The following is a 20,451-nucleotide window of genomic DNA, read 5'->3' as shown; positions in this document are numbered from 1 at the left end:
AAGAAACTGATGGATTAACTCCAAATTCACTCTTGGCCCTTCTAAATGCAGGGTGATGAGGAAACCCTCAGCCCCCCTCGGAGAAGAAGTTCCCACTTGCTGGCCTTCACTGCCCTTCCTGCCTGGAAGGAGTCCCTCCATGTTGCAGGTTACTTTACAACACACACACCCACACCTTTTTTCCCTTGAGGCTCATCAAGTGAAGCTATCATCTCTTTAGAGAAATCCCTTCAATTCCTCACAGTATTTAAAACAAATTATTTTTACCTGCAAGGCAAAAGAAACCAGAGTATTTTCATTTTACAAATGGAAAAAAAAAATTGAAACAGAAGGTTAGAAAGCTTGCACCACGTGATAGGGTGAGCTGAATCAGGGTGAGACCACTTTATTCAGAAAAGGGATGATCCCTCCAGGCACAGTGGCTCACGCCTCTAATCCCAGCACTTTGGGAGGCCGAGGTGGGTGGATCACCTGAGGTCGGGAGTTCGAGACCAGCCTGGCCAACATGGTGAAACCTCATCTCTACTAAAAATACAAAAATTAGGCCGGGCGTGGCAGCGCACATTTGTAATCCCAGCTACTCAGGAGGCTGAGGCAGGAGAAATGCTGGAACCCGGGAGGCAGAGGTTGCAGTGAGCCAAAATCGCACCACTGCACTCCAGCCTGGGCAACAGAGAGAAACTCTGTCTCAGAAAAAAATAAATGTATAAAAAGAAAAAGGAAAGGGCTGACCCTGAATTACTCCTCCCCACATTTACCCTTCAGGTAATTCCTAGGACCTGTCATATTTGTAAGACAAAAAGCAAAAAAAGAAATTTGCAATAGACATTAATGTGGATTTAGTACACATGAAGAATCTGATAACTGGCCTCACCTATTCAACATTTATTTGTGAAAGCTCTCCAACTTCACATGAGACATATTCTTGACTTCTCAGCTGTCTTAGTCCATGTTCAGGCTGCTACCACAAATATACTACACAGTGGGTGGCTAACAAACAGGAATTTGTTTCTCACAGTTCTGAAGGCTGGAAAGTCCAAGATCAAGACACGGGTGGTGAGGGCTCACTTCCTATTCACAGACAGTGCCTTCTTGCTGTATCCTCACATGGTGGAAGGGAGGAATGAACTCCCTTGGGCCTCTGTTAAAAAGACACTAATCCCATCCATGAGGGCTCTGCCTCCTGACCTAATCACCTCCCAAATACCCCACCTCTTAATGCCATCACTTCAGGGATTAGGTTCCAACATATGAATTCCAGGGGACACAAACATTCAGATCACAGCACTGGCCTGAACAGAAGTACCATACGTATCATATATCAGGACTAGAATTCAGTCACATATCTACAAAAGGTAGGCAGCTCAGGAGACATGCACACCACAAAGCACATTTCAGGCCACACTGGCCAACCCCAAAATGCAAAACTGATTCAACTTTGCCCTACCCTAATGTCTGAACACTTCAGGCATGTTCATCAAAATCCCTCTCATGCTGCACAAATTCTTATGGAGGGCTTACTCATCTCATTAAATCAAGTTTATGTCAGGTGAGACTTCCACGTTCTGCCTTTATGGGCCACAAAGACTCCTGCTCCTGGCATTGTGCCACTCCAGCCTCTGCTCATTCCATCACTTTCACCTTCAACTCCACTGCCCAAATTGTATCCTTCTGCTAAATGCCAACTCAATGCCCCAGGTCTTAAGGGCATCCGTTCTCTCCAAGTCCCAGATCTCATTTCTCTCATGGTACTCAGCACTTTACCTTGACTACTTTACCTTGTCCGTTTTCTTAGGAACTATGGTGGAAAATGGGAAAATTGTTGAAAATAAAGATGCCCAAGTCTTAAACCCTGTTTCTACCTACAGAACACTTCTGATACCACATGCGTGTGCTTTTCCCATACTACCAACCAATTCTCCCATTCTCTAGACACCAAGCAAGTGGCCAATGATTCCATTCAATTCTGGCTCCTTGGAGAGGAAGTTGATTCCAGGTTTGGGGCAGAAAAAGAACAAGATGAGCCTGAAACATCTAGACATTAAGGAAGTGCCCAAAGACTAAAAGAAGCTACGGGTCCACAGTGATTAAAGAAAGATCGCCATGAGTTTAACGGTGCCCCCTAAAATATGTCCACATCCCAATTCCTAGAATTTGTGATTGTTATCTTACTTGGAAAAAAGATCTTTTTAGCTGTAATTAAACATCTCAAGACAAAAAGATCATCCCAGACTATCCAGTTGGACTCTAAATCTAGTGACGTATGTTCTTATAAGAAACACCCAGGAGAGATTTAGCAGACAGAAAAGGAGGCGGCCATGTCACCGCAGAGGCTGGAGCAGTGCAGGCAAAAGACAAGAAACTCTGGAGCCACAGAGGAGCCTTCCGAGGGAGCTCAGCCTTGCCAACACCTTGATTTCAGACTTCTGGCCACCAGACTTAGAAATAATAAATATCTCCTGTTTCAAAGGCACCTATTTTGGAGTAATTTGTTACAGCAGCCACGGGAAACTAATACAGTGAGAGAAGAAAGAGGGAGGGAAAGTTCTTTTCAAAACACCACCAGTTAATAACTATCAAAAGATTTACAAAATTAGAAAATCACTAACTGCAACCCCCAACATAAAAATTGGTCCAGGCAAGGATCATCAATGGACATGAAATGCACTGGCTGGAGAACAAGATATTCACACAGGTGGCAAGAATCACTCCACAGATTGCATACTGCAAAAATGTACCTTCAAAATGAAGCAGCATAGAGGCCATTCCTTCCAGGGGTCACACTGAACACTGTCAAGTGGGACCAGCCCAGACACTACATGTTCCCAATGACACCAATTAGCAAGCACTGTTATAAAAATGTTTAACTGAATTTAATCATAAGGAAACAGACAAATCCAGAATGTGGGACATTTATAGGAAAACTGCTCTGGGCTTTTATATATATACATCTACACACACACACATATATACATGAATACACATAAATATGTATACACACACACACACACACATATAGGTAAATGTCATGAGAAACAATCAAACAAAAAATAATCAGGCTACTATGGCTCCAGAAATTTAGAGACATAAAACCAAACGCAACATGTAAATCTTGACTGGGTCCTAGATTTTAAACTAAACAAAAAAAATTTTTTTAATTAGCTGGGTGTGGTGGCACACACCTGTAGTCCCAGCTACTCCGGAGCCTGAGGCAGGAGGATCACCTGAGCCCAGGATTTTGAGGCTGCAGTGAGCTAAGATCGTGCCACTGCATTCTGGCCTGGGCACAGATTGAAACCCTGTCTCAAAAAAACAGAAGCAAAAAAAAAAATCTCAGAAAGGCTATCAAAGTCATTTATGGTACAATGGGGGGAAATTTAAATATAGACTATATCTTAGATAAGATTTAGAGTGTGATAATGGTAATGAGATTATATAGAAAAATACCTTTATTCTTAGGAGATATATGTAAAGTACTTGAAGGTGAAGTACTGTTATGTCTGCACCTTTCGAATATTTCAACAAAAAAAGTATATATAAAATATATACCAAAAAAGTAACAGAAAGACAAATGTGGAAAAAATGTAGGCATCTGGTGAATCTGGGCAGAGAGTATTTGGGTGTTCACTAAAACATTCTTTTAGTAGAAAAGATAGAAAATCTGAAAGTTTGAAAATGTTGAAAATTCACAATTTCCAGGTTGTACCTCCAACCCTCAGGCTCCTACAGGCCTAGGAGGATCCTAGGAACCTGCATTTGACAAATCCAAGCTGATCTCATGCTCGGGTCAGCCTGGGAATGCCACTGGTACTAGGTTGTTGGATTTTGGCTGTCTCCTCTCCCCCAGGGTCCTCTGGTGTCACAGTGATATCTAACTTGCTGCACATCCTCCAAGGCAGAGGCTAACAATTGTGTCCCGAGTGAATTTATGAGGGCAATTGCCAATCATGCGGGAGCTGGTTATATTAAGGGCAAAACTATACTGTAACCAAAGTCCCAATCTCAGAGAAGTTTGAAGTCTGTTACCATAAACACAAAACTAAGACACATAAAACACTCTTTCATATGGTTTTCAGGTTTTGTCTCTTTTCTTGTTAAGTAACACTGACAGGAAAGAAAGGTACCACAACTAAAATGTCACTACAACAAAATCCACAAAACACCAAAAATTACATAAATGTTACTAGATGTCACAACTCTAATTTCCTTTTTTTTTTTTTTTTGAGATGGAGTTTCTCTTTTGTTGCCCAGGCTGGAGTGCAATGACACGATCTTGGCCCACTGCAACTTCTGCCACCTCCGGGTTCACGAGATTCTCCTGCCTCAGCCTCCTGAGTATCTGGGGATTACAGGTGCCTGCCACCACGCCCAGCTAATTTTTTGTATTTTTAGTAGAGACGGGGTTTCACCATGTTGGCCAGGCTGGTCTCAAACTCCTGATCTCAGTTGATCCACCTGCCTTGGCCTCCCAAAATGCCGGGATTACAGGCATGAGCCACCACGTCCAGCCTCAACTCTAATTTTCAAAGGCCAAAGGTGAAAAAGATAATGGCTCCTAAACCCAACTACAATATCAGAAAATGTCTTTTGTCTTTGATTTCTTTTCTTTTTTTGAATATAGGCAATCTATTTTTCTCCCTGCCCCTCTCTCCATATCCCTCCTCCCTGACTTTTTTTTTTTGTTCTTGTTGTTTAAGGAATCAATCCACGTGGACAGGGAGAAGGGGAAGGGAGAACAGACAGCAAAATGCTGCTGGATGGGAAAAAGAAGATAGGTGAATATGGGGACACGGAGAGGGCACGGACGTGGGTGGGCAGTGGAATGGCCCATTTATACTTAGGGTCAAGAACTAGCCAGGCCTGGCGCATCTGCAATGGATGTGGAGTCAGCAGAGACAGGATGTCTAATTTTCAAAAATATCTAAGAAGCAGGACAACTTCCAGCTCCTGTCCCGCCCTGGCAGAAGACAAGTGGCTCCATCTCTGGAGAGGGTAGAATCAGGGTCTCTGACAGAGGAGCACAGATCCCCCTGGGACAATCAGGTTGCTAATTAGGCCATAGCCCTCGCTCACTGGGTTCCAGGATGCAGGCAGCCAAGCCTCCCCTTCCTGCAGGGACCAGGGAGAGTCTTGTGACAACAGCCTAGGAGGACCAACCCGCAGCACTAAGCTCAGAAGGCCCCAACAAGGAAAGGTTCAGCTCACAGCAGGCACTGCCCATCCCCAGACTCCCCCACTCTTAAACATGGGCAGGCCATCGGAGGAGAGCCTCACACAGAAATGGGAAGGCAGCCTAGAGGAAAGAGATCCTTCAGTAAGGAGAAAAGAAAACAAATTTTTTAAAAATCAAGAGAATATACCACGAAATGAAGACCATGTTTTAGTTTTTAAAAAAAGTTCACAGAACAAAAAAGAACTCTTATACATGAAAAAGTATGGCAAAAATAAAATGTAAAAAAAAAATCACCAGAAGAGTCTAAATACAAAAACGAGGAGTACTTCCCAAAAGCGCAACAACCTTAAAATGGTCAAAAATAGGGAAGAAGAGGATTGGTCCAGCAATCCTATATCAGAATAGTAGTAGTTCCAGAAAGAGATGAAATAGAAAATGAGAGGGGAAAAAATCACCAAAGAATAATTCAAGAAAATTCCCAGAACTGAAGAATAAGTGTTTCTGGATTGCCAGGGCACAAAAAATGCCCAACATGCTGGATAAAATACACCAAGGCCTAGCACTGTGGATCTTGGAACACCATGAATGTACCAGTCAGGGCAGGCATTGTTAAGCTGCAGCAATGAGCAGCCCAAAAGCCCTCAGAGGCCTACAACAACAAAGATTTATTCTTCAAGTTTATTTCAATCAAACAGGGTCATAGCATGGGTGGGAGGGGGTTCCGCAAGCTGAGTATCATCATTGTCAAGCTGAGTTCAGAACCAAACTAAAGGGAAGGAAAACTCTGGCAGCAACTTACATTCGCAGCTAAGTGCAGGCCCAGAAGTGGAAGTAGCACTTCCGCTCAGCTCCTGGGCAGGCCACTGGCACAGCAACCATGTGAGGCCATCAAGCTCAGGGAGTGAGGAAGGGAGGGCAATCCTACCAAGAGCCTGGGGGACAGGGGGCTGGACATGTGTGGTGAACACTGACGACCAGATCCGAAAGGAAGATGCTACAATCTTCAGAAAGAAAAGGACTGGCTTGAAATTCTTCAACAATACTGGAGGCCAAAAAGCACTGGACCAATGCTTCAAAAATTCTAAAGGAACTTTTTTTCTAAAATTCTACACTATCAATCTATCAGACATGAAGGCAGAAAATATACTTATGAGTAAAGTCTCAAAATTCACCTCCCATCACATCCAAACCAGGGAGTGAAACAACAGGGAGTCAGGAAGAGGAAGTCAGGAAACAGAAGCCCTGCCGTGGGCAGGTCCAGGCTGATGTGGGTGCAGGTGGTGAGGCTGGCAGCTGATCCTCAGATGCATGCACAAGTTGCAGTAGAAGGCTTCGGGGCCCTTCTTCAGGAAGGGGTGCTGACAGAGGGGCATCCTGATGCTCATGAACATCGTGGTGGAACACGCAACAACTGGCAAAGAGTTTGGAGGTGGATCTGTCATACTACATAGAAAGCAAGCAAATTAGAACACCAGCCAATTATTCGCTGGAGAAAACAAAAAGTAACGTACAACATGACTCACTAGGAACAGCATTTACATAGTCATGCTTGTAAACACTGCATGTTGAGCTCCGTGAGATTGTACCACATCTATATAGGAGGGTGGAAAGCATGTACAGGGGCAAAGAGAAGATAAAAATCATCTCCCAAAGAACAAAGTCACTAGGTAATATCTACAACTGAAAAATCAGGAAGCCAGGTGATTCAATGGCATGACGATAAATACCAAAATAATCAACTAGAAGAAGTGAAATGCCTAAGTGCTGGGCGCAGTGGCTCACACCTGTAATCCTAGCACTTTGGGAGGCCGAGGCGGGCGGATCACCTAAGGTCAGGAGTTTGAGACCAGCTTGACCAACATGGAGAAACCTGTCTCTACTAAAAATACAAAATTAGCTGGGCATGGTGGCGCGTGCCTGTAATCCCAGCTACTCAGGAGGCTGAGGCAGGAGAATCGCTTGAACCCAGGAGGCCAAGGTTGCAGTGAGCCGAAATCATGCCATTGTACTCCAGCCTGGGTGACAAAAGCGAAACTCTGAATCAAAAAAAAAAAAAGAAAAGAAAAAGAAGTAAAGTGCCTGCTTCTGGGGAGAGGGAAATGGTGACAGGGGATACTGTTTGGCCCTGCAGAGGCTATTTAACTTTTTACACTATATGCATGTTAAAAAAATAATACGTTAAAGGTAATTCAAGCCGAGTCTGCCCAGGAGCTACCTAGTAGGTTGGCCTGATTTTTGATTCAGTACAAAGGGTAGAAACTGAGTTCTTTCAATGAGCCATTAGCACTGCTATAAATGCTTCAAAGGCTGAAACACATAAGACACAATCCCTGTCCTCAGAATTGGGATTTCATTGAGAAAAAAAAAGCCAACATATGAATGGGAAAGAACTCAAGTACAATACACACATAGTGTAGCACATTGACAAGTTGACAGGTGGTCAACCCCAAGACATGAAGAAGAGTTATGTGGTATCAAGGAGGAGACTCAGGGCCAGAGTAGGTAACAAAGACTTTGGGAAAGGCGTAAGGAGTAGGTGAAAGGCTAACAGAACTTGAGTTCTGTTCCCGAAACAGGGAGGGCATTTCTGCAACGGAGGCTGGCTAACAGTGAGGGTGTATATAATTGGGAAGTATGGACAGTTTTTTCAAACAGTGGTGAGATTTTACTTGTAACAGGGAGGGCAAGATTACTAATTAGGAAAAGCAGAGATTAGAAAACACAGACATCACGGTTGAGGGACTACATTTTCAGCGTCCTTGGGTGTTATCAGTCACAAGCCCTGTAACATTTTTCCCTGCAGAGTGGCTCAGACTTAGCATACCTGCTCCTTACTAACACTGCATCCACCTTGTGTCAAACCCCTCATTGCTAAAATCACCTATGTCGTGGGCTGCACCCCCTGCCTGCCTGCCAGCCTGCTCTGGCCCCTGTCTGCCTGGGCAGCCTCATGGCTGGAATTTTGTTTTCACACTCCAACAATACCATCCTTCTTTGCATTCCTAGAATACTGCCTGCTCTTGGCTGCCGCAGGACCTCTGCACACACTGCTCCTCCTAGAACACACTCTCTCCTATGACTTCCCTGTTAACTCCTACATAAGCCTTCCATTCTCAGCTCACTTTTTGATTCCTCAAGAAAACAAACGTACCTGATTGCTCTCACTCAGGAGTTCCTGACACAGTTCTCATGCATTCCTTTTCCTCACACCAGTTTGCAATTTAACCTTCATTTCCAATTCATGCCCACCTCACCATCCTGGCCAGTGGGTCTCAAAGTGGGGTCAGGTCACAGCAACAGCATACAGAACAACCTATTAGTGATGCAGATTCTCGGGCCACATCCCAGACCAACTGAATCAGAAACTTGAGGTGGGAGACAAGCAGTCTGTGTTTTTTTAAAAAAACCCTATTGATTCTGATGCATGCTTAAGTCTGAGAACCAATGTGCTACACTATGTGGTATATATGGTCTGTACCATAACAGCACAGACCAGGTAAGTTTTAGCACCCCATGGTGTCTCCTGGTGCCAAGTTCAGCAACAACAGTAAGGACTTGGTAAGATTTCCTGGTCAGATGAATGATTGGGTAAAAAAACTTTCCTGCTGGGCACGGTGGCTCACGCCTGTAATCCCAGCACTTTGGGAGGCCGAGAAAGGCGGATCACGAGGTCAGGAGATCAAGACCATCCCGGCTAACATGGTGAAACCCCCGTCTCTACTTAAAATACAAAAAATTAGCCAGGCGTGGTGGCGGGCGCCTGTAGTCCCAGCTACTCAGGAGGCTGAGGCAGGAGAATGGCGTGAACCCGGGAGGCGGAGCTTGCAGTGAGCCGAGATCGCGCCCCTGCACTCCAGCCTGGGCGACAGAGCGAGACTCCGTCTCAAAAAAAAACAAAACAAAACCAAAACTTCCCATGGCTCCATAAATGCTCTATTTTATTAATTCTAAACCCTTGCAGCAACTATAGAATACCCCCAAAATAAACATTGAAACTGCTGTCCGAAGACCTGGGTTCTAGCTCCTGCTCCCAGGCCTTTCTGGGTTCAAATTTTGGCCCTCCTTCTCTTACTATCTGTGTGATCATCCATAAATTTCCTAATCTCTCTTGGCCTTAACTTCCTCACCTCTAAAATAGGAATCATTATAGTACCGATTTCCCAGGGTTGCTGAATGATTGAGACAATGGCACTAAGAATCATGACTCACACAGTTAAGCACTCAACAAATGCAGGTAGTATTACCGCCATAATAATAGTTATTCAACTTTAAATGGTCTTTCCTCTTGGGTCTCAGCTTTCTTACTCAAGATTGACCACACACACTTCAGACTAGTTCTTCCTCCCTTGCAAAACTACACACATCTAACACCCATCCGAGGCCTGAAACCTCCCCTAGCAACCCGGAGTCCTGCTGGGGTTTTCCAGCTCCACCTCCTGAACAGCTGGGCTGTAGCAGACAGGCTGGATCTACTCATACTTGCCTTCCTAGAGCTCAACTGAAGTCACTTCAGACAAGTGAAGTACCCACTAACCTCGGGAATCAGATCTTGGTAACTCAACAGGTTAGCAGGTGATTTCATTTCAGTGTGTGTCTGGGTGGCTGGCATTCAAACGCAGCTCACACTGGGAGCTATTTCTAGACCAATTTTGGTACTTGGTAACGTATTAATAGCAGCAATTAAAACATATTCCCAACGAATACATCTTTAAAAGGACGGTTTCTGACTTCCCTAATAAGCAGAGGGCCGACCACCTGCCTGCGAAGTGCCCCTCCTGCCCTGTCTCCAGGCAGCACGCTGTGAGCGATGACAGAAACTAGACCCGCGCACGGCGAAGCTGCAGGCACGCCCTGCCCGGCCACCGAGCTGCCTGCCTGCTTGGCCCGGCCGCCGAGCCCCGGGGGAAAACCTAGAATGGGGGTGCCCGTGCGCCCCGACACCTGGGCACGGCCGCGGGCGGGGGGCCGCCCACACTTGGCTCCCCAAGAGTTAAACGCTGAGTAATTTTCCTGAGGAGCAAACAGTCGGAGTGGGGGCTCTGCCAATGGCCACAGTATTTTTATCCGACTTAACCAACACCGCGGCGCGACCTCGGGTGTCCCCAAGGGTATTCCCACGCGGCACGCTCCGGAGTCGCCGACCCGGACCCTCGCTGGCTCCCAGCGCGACGTGGACGACAGCGCCGCCGCCGAGTCCCCCGCGCCCGGGCAGGAGGCAGGGACCTGGGGCCGCCTGAGGAGGGCTAGGGGCCCCTCCGCCCAGGGGCCCCTCCGCCCGGGTTCCGCGCCCGGGCCTAAGCGGTTGGGGGTGTGCGCCCAAGTTGGCCCGCTTTACTGCAAGAGTGGAAAGGGGTGGGAGCAGAAAGCGCCGGGCCCGCCCGGGGCGGGGAGCAACGCGGGGCTGCAGGGCCGCCTCGGGGCCCCGCACCACAGCCGCCCGGCCCACCGCGGCGCCGGGGAATGAATGGGGCTCCCCAGCTGGCAGCGGGCGCGCACTCACAGGCGACGTAGGCCAGCAAGGCGATGCCCAGCAGCAGCTTCATCCTCCTGCGGTTGACGGCAGACACGAGGCGCAGCAGCGCCTTGCTCACCATCCCCGGGAGCCGCGTGGGTCCAGGGCCCTGCCGCGCGGGGGCCCGCCTGCTGCACAATGCGCGGCGGCGGCAGCGGCAGCGCCCCGAGAGCCCCGCCTCCTGCCGCCGCGCGACCCCGCCCCCGCGCGCCGGGCTTCCTGCTGGCGAGATCAACGCGCACGCGCGCCTCCACCCCCTTCCTCCGGCTCCGCCCCCACCCCGCCGGCTTCTCTCCCCGCAGGCGCAGTTGCCGCCTTTCTTCCCTGGTTTTTCGAAGAATGTGGCCTGGAGGGCTGGTGGGCGGTGCGGCACGGCGCGGCGCATGCGCGTTCCGGTCTGTTTTCCCCGAGTTAGAGCGCGCGGGCGCCAGCCAGGAGGTACGGCTGGGTTTGTTTCCCTGAGGTGCGTCTCTAACCCAAGGGCACGACCCGGGTGGCCAGTTTCCGAGCCTCGCCCGGCGGGGGGCACGCGGTGGGCATTCTGGTGTTGCCGTGAAATGAAACTTATTTGCTAAACTTGGCCGAGCCTTAGAAGTTGAATGCCTGCCTCAGAAAGTTGCCTCGTTCTTTGGGCTGTCTAGTTGGCTTTTTTTAGTTAGAATATCGGCAGCGAAAATGATAAATCCCCTAAATCTTGCCGAACTAAAAACTGGCTGCGTTTTTTTTCCTTGGCTATGATCAACTGGGGTGCCTTTCTTTTAATAAGTCTTTTATTATTATTTTAAAAAGCAGTGCTAAGTATATTAATTTAGGATAGACTAGGAAAAGAAAAGATGAAATTGTGCTGTCTCTGCCTAGAGAAAAACCCTGAACATGTCGTCGTGTTTCATTCAATCTTTTTGTTGAGTATATCTGTTTTATGAGTGCTGTACTGATTGCATAGGAGGCACCTGTGTTTAAAAAGCATTTATCAAATGATGATTACAAGCAAGGAGATGTATCAAAAGATCCACAGATAATCGGAGGTTTGTCGTTGGATGTGCAGAGAGCTGGTCCCATGGAGGAAAAAAAAGACAGGTACACACAGATGTGTGTGATGCCACATTAAGAGAGATCCCGGATTTGGGATCTGCAGGCTTCAAGAGCTCATCTTCAGCTATACGGAGAAATTGAAGTCAGCAGCAGCTCTCCTACCTCTTGGAACCTCAGGCCATTTTGCTAAACTTAATAGAACACCCTCCTTTAGATTTATTAGAAACCTCCAAGAAAAAGAAATATGGCAGCTGGTACTAAAGCAGCAGCTTTATGTTACATCTCTCAAACTATAGTGCAAATGCTGTGATTATGATAAAACCTCCCTCCATCCTACCCCTCCCCTAAACCTATTGAGAATCCCTGACTAGGAGGAAACAGACTGAGCGGTTTGCTAAGGCGGATTGCCCCTGCTGTGCATTCTGCCCATAGATGGAGTGGACTTCTTTCGAGAAGCCCAGCTCCCTGACTCTGACGTGTCCAAGGAGGCTGCCAAGTGAAACAACACCTGGCATGGGAGCCTGAGCCCTGGGTTCCCAGAAGGGCCAGACCCCCAGAGCACGCCAGTTTGGAACAAATTGATTTTGTCTGTAAGTCTGCATTTCCTCGTGGCTGGCTTTCTGGGTTTGCCTTAGACCTATGGTTTTTGAAAAGAGAACTAGAGCAAGTGGAGCTCTAGGCCTTTCCCATTCCATGACTCCGTGGTTTTTAGATTAAAGATGAGGAGCAGAAATGGAAGAAAAGAAGAGTTCATTAACACTTGACCTACGGGCAAAATCAGACTGAAGCTTCTAGGTGGATTTCAAGCATTTTAGGTTTTAGGTAGGGTTTAGTTGATAGGTATCCTATTAGATGAAAAAGGTCAGAAATTGTGGGGTATTTGCCATTTCTGTACTAAACTCCTTAAGCCCAGCATTCCCAGTTAGCATTTTTTTCTGCTGCTGGACACTATTGCCAACTTGTGCCCTGAGGGATTAAGTATATGGAAATACCATTAGCAGCTGCAGTTGAAATAGCTGCTGCTGTCATTATTGCCACCCAGAAGGCGGTTGGTGTCCCAGGACGCTGGTGTCCAGCTCAGCCACAGCCAGAATTAAAAAGTAAGCAATAGTAAGTGTGCATCCAGTGGAGGTAAGAAGGCCTGAGGGAGGGAGATGCCAAAGAGGTCCTCCAAGCTCCTCTGGGGATCTTGGGCATAGGCAGCACCATTTCCCTGTGCTCCTTGCCTCCCTTGTTTCTTCCCAGCCCATCCCCACTTCCCCCGCAGGTTCTGGGCTCATCCCTCCCCGCCCCCTCCCCTTACTGTCAACCCCCTCATATTTCCAGTGGATAGGTTAACAACAATATTTTTGAGCGGTTACATATTTTTGAACAAGTTACAAAGGTAGTATTTTTGACACTCAGGGTAATTAAAAAATGAATTGTAATATGACTTCTAGACTGTTTAAAGCCTGAGGAGTGGAGAAAATTAACATTTATTAAACCTCTACAATGTGCCAGGGACTGTTATGCAATGCACTTTCATTGTTATCTCATTGATATGGTTTGGCTCTATGTCCCCACCCAAATCTCATCTCAAATTGTAATCCCCACATGTCAAGGGAAGGACCTGATGAGAGGTGACTGGATCATGGAGGTGGTTTTCCTTATGCTGCTCTCCTGATAGTAAGGGAGTTCTCATGAGAGCCAATGGCATTTTTTTTTTTGAGACAGTCTCACTCTGTTGCCCAGGCTGGAGTGCAGTGGCACAATGTCAGCTCACTGCAACCTCTGCCTCCCGGGTTCGAGTAATTATCCTGCCTCAGCCTCCCAGGTAGCTGGGATTACAGGTGCCTGCCACCACGCCTGGCTAATTTTTGTATTTTTAGTAGAGATGGGGTTTCACCATGTTGGTCAGGCTGGTCTTGAACTCGACCTCAGGTAATCCACCTGCCTCTGCCTCCCAAAGTGCTGGGATTACAGGTGTGAGCCACCACACCCGGCTGGTTTTAAAAGTGTTTAGAAATTTCCCCTTCACAGCATTTCTCTCCTCTCCCCTGCCACCATATGAAGAAGGTCCTTGCTTCCCCTCCACCTTCTGCCGTGATTGTACGTTTCCTGAGGCCTCCCCAGCCATGCGGAACTGCAAGTCCATTAAACCTCTTTCCTTTATAAATGAGCTAGTCTCCAGCAGTTCTTTATAGCAGTGTGAAAACTACTAATACACTCATTTAATTCTTGTAACAGCCCTGTGGGGCAGGGTTGCTGTTGTTGCTGCTCTTTAAAAAAAAAAAAAAACTTTTTAAAATTAATTTTTAAATCAACAAAAATTGTATATATTTATGATGTATCATATGATGTTTTAATATATGTATAGATGGTGGGATAGCTAAAACTAGTTTGCTTCCACCTTTTGGGTATTGTGAATAATGCTGCTGTGAACACAGGTGTACAAGTATCTCTTTAAGACCCCACTTTCAGTTCTTTTGGGTACATACCCAGAAATGGAATTGCTGGATCATAAGGTAGTTGTATGTTTAATTTTTTCGGGAACCTCTATACTGTCTTCCTTAATGGCTGTACTGATTTACATTGCTGCTGTCATTAATAGATGAGGAAACTGAGGCTCTGAACATTTGATAAGTGTCCCAACACTTGGTAGTTGGCAGCGTTACCAGTTACTTGGCTTGGTAAGTAACAGGGTTACCAGTCACAGAGCTGGGAGTGTAGGGCTGGAATTTTAAGCCATGATTTTCCCTGTGTGAGGATGCTTTTCTGGAGTTGAGTGCAGAATTGCACAGAAATGACTATCACTCATAGCAAAATGTGGTGAGTGGTCACTGTGGGACAGGGTCGCATGAATGGCTAAGGAATTTCACAACAGGAAAGTATGCTTTCAGGTCATGGACTGTGGTTTGCCATGCCGGGACCAGCTGACAGGCTCACAAGAGCTGACATTTAGCAACTGTTCCTCTGGGATTATTTGCACCATGGAAATACACAGTTGCTACATAGCAGGGATTCTTTTTTTTTTTTCTTTTAACTAGCATACTTCTGCTTGCAGATGAGAACAGTGAGAGAGAGAAAGCTTTGCAGAGCAGGACCTACATGAGCTGAATTTGAAGGGATGTAGTATAGGATTTGGACTCATACATCTTGGGCAGGGGCATCCCTCAGGAAATAGCAAAGGCAAGGATGCTGGGGAGGGAAAGGTTACCATAGGAAATACTGGGGATCTCTGGCGGGAGGAGCAGAGAACAAGAAGCAAAGGTATATGGGCCAGGCATGGTGGCTCACACTTGCAATCCCAACACTTTGGGAGGCTGAGGCAGGTGGATCATCTGAGATCAGGAGTTCACACCAGCCTGGCCAACGTGGTGAAACCCCCCCTCTACTAAAAATACAAAAATTAGCTGGGCATGGTAGTGGGCACCTGTAATCCCAGTTACTCGAGAGGCTGAGGCAGGAGAATCACTTGAATCCAGGAGGCAGAGGTTGCAGTGAGCCGAGATCGCATCACTGCACTCCAGCCTTGTTGGTAGAGTGAGACTCCATCACAGAAAAAAAGAAAAAAAAAAGAAGCGAAGGTATAAATAATGTTGGAAAGGAAGGCCATGAGGGTTAGTATAAACTAGGCATCAATCACACCCTCATCAAGGGTTACTTTCTTTCCTGGCTACTCACTAGCAGTGTCAGCCTCCATCTTCATCTTTGCACTCTACTCTGAACACTGCTGGGCCTAGCGTGTGCTCACTGCATCTTCCAGGCTTCCCGTTATGCTCTGCCAAGAGAGGGCGCCAGAGGAAGATCAATGGGCAGATGAGAGATGCTTCTGTGTCAGTTCTTCTAGCGCGGCCATGGCTAGTGGCTGCTGGTAGTTGCTGGCACTTGCTGCAGTGAGGATGGGGTGATTCTGGACTCAGCAGCCCCAGGGAGGCTGGGGCTTCTTTTCTGAAGTTGACCCCTGTTATCAAGGCCCCTCTTCTCAGCTGATCTGCAGCTGACAGCTTCTGATCTCTGGGCATCACTTCCTTCATTTTTGCTTCCTCAGAATCTCTCTTCTCCCTTTGGTGCTTCTTAACCCTGCCAACATCTTTGGAACCAAACCTCTATATTAAATTTCTTCTGTTTGAAATACTTACAATAGTTTTCCTGACTAGATCTCAATTGATACATCCTCCTCTGATGAAGGTGAGAAAGAAGGCTTGGTCTCAGACCTCCTTCTGAGGTGCCTGCCATGAAGCTGCTCCTCCCTGCCATGCCAGCTGTGCCATGGCCACCAAAGTTTTCCTGTTGGTAGTGACAACCCAGCCGGTATTGGAGTCCCTTTCTGGAGCATATGTTTCTCTTTCCTAAGGTCTGAGGAGAAGGATAGATGCAAGGCCTTGCTGCCCTGTTGCTTTATTTCCTACCATACCATCACCCCAGGATGAGTGAGTATGCTAGATCTTCTTACTAGTTTAGGCAGACAGATGGGTTTAATATCATAGCATCATAAATAACTTAAAATTGCTTATCTAACATTTCCATTCTTGAGTCTTTTTTAAAAACATACTTTATTTTTTAGAACAGTTTTAGATTATGGAAAAATTGAGAAGATGGTGCAAAGAGTTCCCACATACCCCATACCATTTTTCCCATATTGTTAATATCTTGCATCTGTATGGGATTTTTATCACTTCATACCAACGGTTCGCACTATCAACATGATTTGTGACTGCTGATGTGGACCTTGATCAGATCAATGCCAACTGAGGTAGTATTTATCAAGTTTCTCCACTGGAAAATTACCCTTTTTTTTAATCCCTTTCCATACTGTACTCTTTGGAAGGAAGTCACTATATGCAGCCCACACTCAGGGAGTGGGGCATCATGCTTTCCTTCCTTGAGGGTGGAGAATCTGCATAAATTCTTTGGAATTCTACTGCACAGGAGTTTGTCTCTTCTCTCCCTTTGTTAATTTATTCCGTCATTTATTTATATCAGTATAGACCCATGGATATTTATTTTATACTTGGAGTTATAATACAGTACTACTTTAGTAATTTTATCACTCAAATTCTGCCAGTGTATGTTATAGGGAGCTCTTTTGGTTGGCTTCTGTGCCCCTTTGACATACTCCCATCATTGTGGAGTTTCTAGGTTATTGTTTTTGTCTTAGCATTTTCTTACTTCCTGGCACTCACAAGAAACTCCAGACTCATCTTGTATATTTCCTGCCCCAGTCCCAGAATCGGCCATTTCTCCAAGATCCCTGTTTTCTTTTATTGGAGAATAGTATTGGAAACCAAGATTTGGGTACTAGGTGTGCTAGTGCTACTGGAGTGTTGTTGCTTCTAGGTGTTCTTAGCTCATAGAGCAAAGAAATATGTGTATGTGCACTAACCTTTTTATATACACATAGCAACAAATATATCTATAGATAACAATCCATATCTATAAACAGGAGTTCCTACTGAGGTCTCCAATTCTAATACATTGCCACATGGATCATTTTAGGATCATCTCCCTAAACCTGGCTCCCACCATCTGCCATCCATTTACTAAATCATTCGATTCCGGTACACACGTATAGCAGTGTCACTTGTTTCTTTGACCACGGGATGGCATCTGTGCATATTTTTATCCTTTCCCTTCACACACACAAATACACACACACACACACAAACACACACCCCTTTCCTCTCCTCTGCTCTCCCCACAACCTTGCATCCCACCCCAACTCTGGAACTCCTATTCATTCCTGTGCTGTGCAGTTTGTCTTCCCTCGTTTTGTCCATACCCATGAAGGACTTACCTTCCTCATCTATACCTGCTAATAAAAGTATTTTCTAAGAAAATCCAGTTCCCTCCCTAAGACGCACCAAAGACCCTTAAAATACCTTCTTAAACCTGACCAGGGTAAGAATCTTGCCTTTTGTCTACAGACAGTGGGGTGTGACTGTCTGTCTCAAGCAGTAGCTCCCATCATCCAGGCAGGTTTTCCAGCAGCATTGGCTGGAGTGGGAGTGGTCTCAGGAGAAGCTCGTGCATAGAAGGCTGCTGCGGCAATTCAAGTGGACAAGAGCGAGAAAAGCTAGTAGTTGTGGTGGAAAGGGCGTAGGAATAACTTTGAGGGTTATTTTAGAAGTTGAATGACAGATATTCTGGTTGATTGTGTAGATCAACAGGGAGAAAGAGTAATCAAATGAGAGTCTCATGTCATATGCTGTGGTGACAGGTCCTCCTGAGGTGTTAGTGAAGACTGAAAGTTGTTTTTCCTCCCAGGTGTTTGTATTTTAATGATTCTCCTGGACTAGAATTCAAAGTTGACAAATAGGTCTTATATGCATGCCCACTCCAGTAGAAATGTGGGGTTGCCTGAAGCTCTGGATTAGGAAGGGTATCCAGACACAACAGGAAAGTGCTGTGATATTCGTAATGCCTGTGTGGTTGAGACAGGGTGGGACAGGGACTGGGGGGAAACTATGATTCATGGTTTTCATGGTTCTATCGGCAAGTTCCCTGCAGTTCAATACTTTCATCATGAATTTTTATGTACTAAAACTGCCAATGGAGGAGATAGTTTTGAACAAAAGCCTCCATATCGTATAATGTAGGCAATTCCTTCCTTGTCTAGTCTAAGGCTGGTCTTGTATTCTAGACTAAAATAACCAATGAGCTGTGTGAGCTGTGTGTGAGAGCCCAGTCATAATGAATTCCTAAAAACTGACCTAGGGCTTTGCTCAAACCACTGTATGATAAGGCAATAGTGAATTAATCAGTTAATTGTGAATTAGGTATTAGCCACTACTAAGTCATACTTTTCAGACCTTATGATATCTAAGGTATGCAAGCATGGGATCTTGAAAGGCAGAGCTGCTGCTAGGCCATTATGATATTTTGATAGGGAGCAGAAAAAGGCTCCCTTTCCTCAATGTACCCTTCTTTACTTCTTTCTGGAAATTGTTATGATATAGATCTGTATATATACACATGCATATATGTGTGTGCATATATTATATGTATATATTTCTGTGATATTGTGCCTTCGGTCAGTGCACAACCTGCACAACTATACATGGTATATGTAGTCAGCAGTGAAGGTAGGATGTAGTGATGCAATGAGAAGGTAGGGGAAAAGATAGAAAGAAATGGCTTCCCTATATGCATCTGGGGCTATGGAGTTACAGCAATTAGATTTGGGGTTTCTGGTGCACAACCAATTCTAACTTAACCAATTCTAACTTAAAGTTCTAACTGCTCAAAGGTACGCTGAGCAGACAAGCAGCTGGTACATGAAAAAAACTGACATGAAATAGTCCTCTTCTTCATGTCCTCCACCTCCACTTCACTGTCTGGTCCTATAGTCAAGGACAGCATCAGGGAAGGTGGAAGGTGCCCAAACTGAGTCAAAAAGCAGAGGAGATAATCAACCACGAAAGCACCCTGAGACTGTAAAGTAATAAAACTCATAAAATAGATGGGAAGACAATTCCACTGACATTATAAGAAGGTGATCATTCTGAAGGACAACATTCGTTTAGATATATGTGCAAAAGTCAGTTCCTTTACTATCATACTTCGTATGCAGCCTTATAATTGCTTTTACATTACCAATATAAGGGAAAAGCAGAGCTCTTGTGATGGTAGCAAATTTCCATCATAAGGTAATGTGCAGGTGTCAAGGCTGAGATGGAAAAATTTTAAATGTTAATAGGACAAAACTAAAGCATTTTATCAGAATAAAACATATAGTGGGGAGGGAGAAAGGACAGAAGATGCAGTGTTAAGTGGATGTCAATTTGTCCATTTTAAAGTCAGGTAAGCCTAGTTTAACATACGGGTTCAAAGGGACAAGAAACACTGATAAAACAGCAGGTCAAAAAGCCAAAGGCCTTTCTCCCTTCACAAGCCAGAAGAAGCTAGTCCCCAATGCTGAATTTGCTAGAGGGAAATTTGTACTGGAAAAAAAAAAGAATTTCAAAAGAGATATCCCTAGGTGGATTTCTAAATAAAGTAGCATTACTCAAGTGTCCTTCAGTGGTTGAATGGATAAACAAAATGTAGTATAAACATACAATAGAATATTATTTGGCCTTAAAATTCTGGCACATAGTACAGTTGCATGAGCCTCGAGGACATTATACTAAGTGAAATAAGCCAGTCACCAAACGACAAATATTGTGTGATTCTACTTATATGAGGAACCTGGAGTTGTCAAATTCATAGCAACAGAAAGTAGAATGGTGGCTTTTAGTGGGTGGGGAGAGGGGGAGATAGAGAGCTGTTGTTTAATGGGCATGGTGTTTCAATTTGGAAAAAGCACAGGTCACAGATCCTATTGTAACTTGCATTTCTTTTTCCTGGGTACATCCTCAATCTGGGCAAAATAAACCTCTAATCAATGAAGATCTGTCTCAGGTGCTTTTTGGTTTACAGTAAAATAGGGAGACGTGGGAGCTGATATTTGGAGCATAGAGTAGAACCTGGGCATGGGATAGGGTAGTGACTGTGTGTACAGACTAAAAAGACAAGGCTATAATAACAAGGAAAAGCCTCTCCTCCCTGGTCAGACAGGAGACATATCCCAGTAAAACCTGGCTCTGGTGTCCACCTCTCTCAAGACAAACACATGTAGAAATTTGAGACAGAGATAGGCAGAGCCTGGTTTAAATTCTAGCTGTCATTTTGTAGCATGTCACTTGGTCACATTCATAAAGCTTTTAGAACTTCACATCACTTGTTATATGGACAGCTGATCCATAAATAGCAC

The 20,451-nt window shown here is 45.4% G+C and overlaps 1 protein-coding gene across 2 annotated transcripts in view; it reads right to left on the bottom strand.

The window, feature by feature from the left end:
* UXS1 (UDP-glucuronate decarboxylase 1) overlaps window positions 1-10,861 on the bottom strand; it is a 95,292-nt gene extending 84,431 nt beyond the window's left edge. The window contains exon 1 of one of the 2 annotated variants that reach the window (XM_032176639.2): window positions 10,674-10,861. In XM_032176639.2, the coding sequence (XP_032032530.1) occupies window positions 10,674-10,767 (94 nt within the window). In that variant the 5' untranslated portion in view covers window positions 10,768-10,861. The remainder of the gene's footprint in view (window positions 1-10,673) is intronic. The other variant, XM_032176641.3, reaches the window with a different exon arrangement.
* Window positions 10,862-20,451: the final 9,590 nt, after the last annotated feature.

This window comes from Hylobates moloch, unplaced genomic scaffold (genome assembly GCF_009828535.3).
Source record: "Hylobates moloch isolate HMO894 unplaced genomic scaffold, HMol_V3 SCAFFOLD_15, whole genome shotgun sequence".
Taxonomy (NCBI): domain Eukaryota; kingdom Metazoa; phylum Chordata; class Mammalia; order Primates; family Hylobatidae; genus Hylobates; species Hylobates moloch.
The sequence above is the reverse complement of the archived record's forward strand: the minus strand, read 5'-3'. Positions and strand labels throughout refer to the sequence as shown.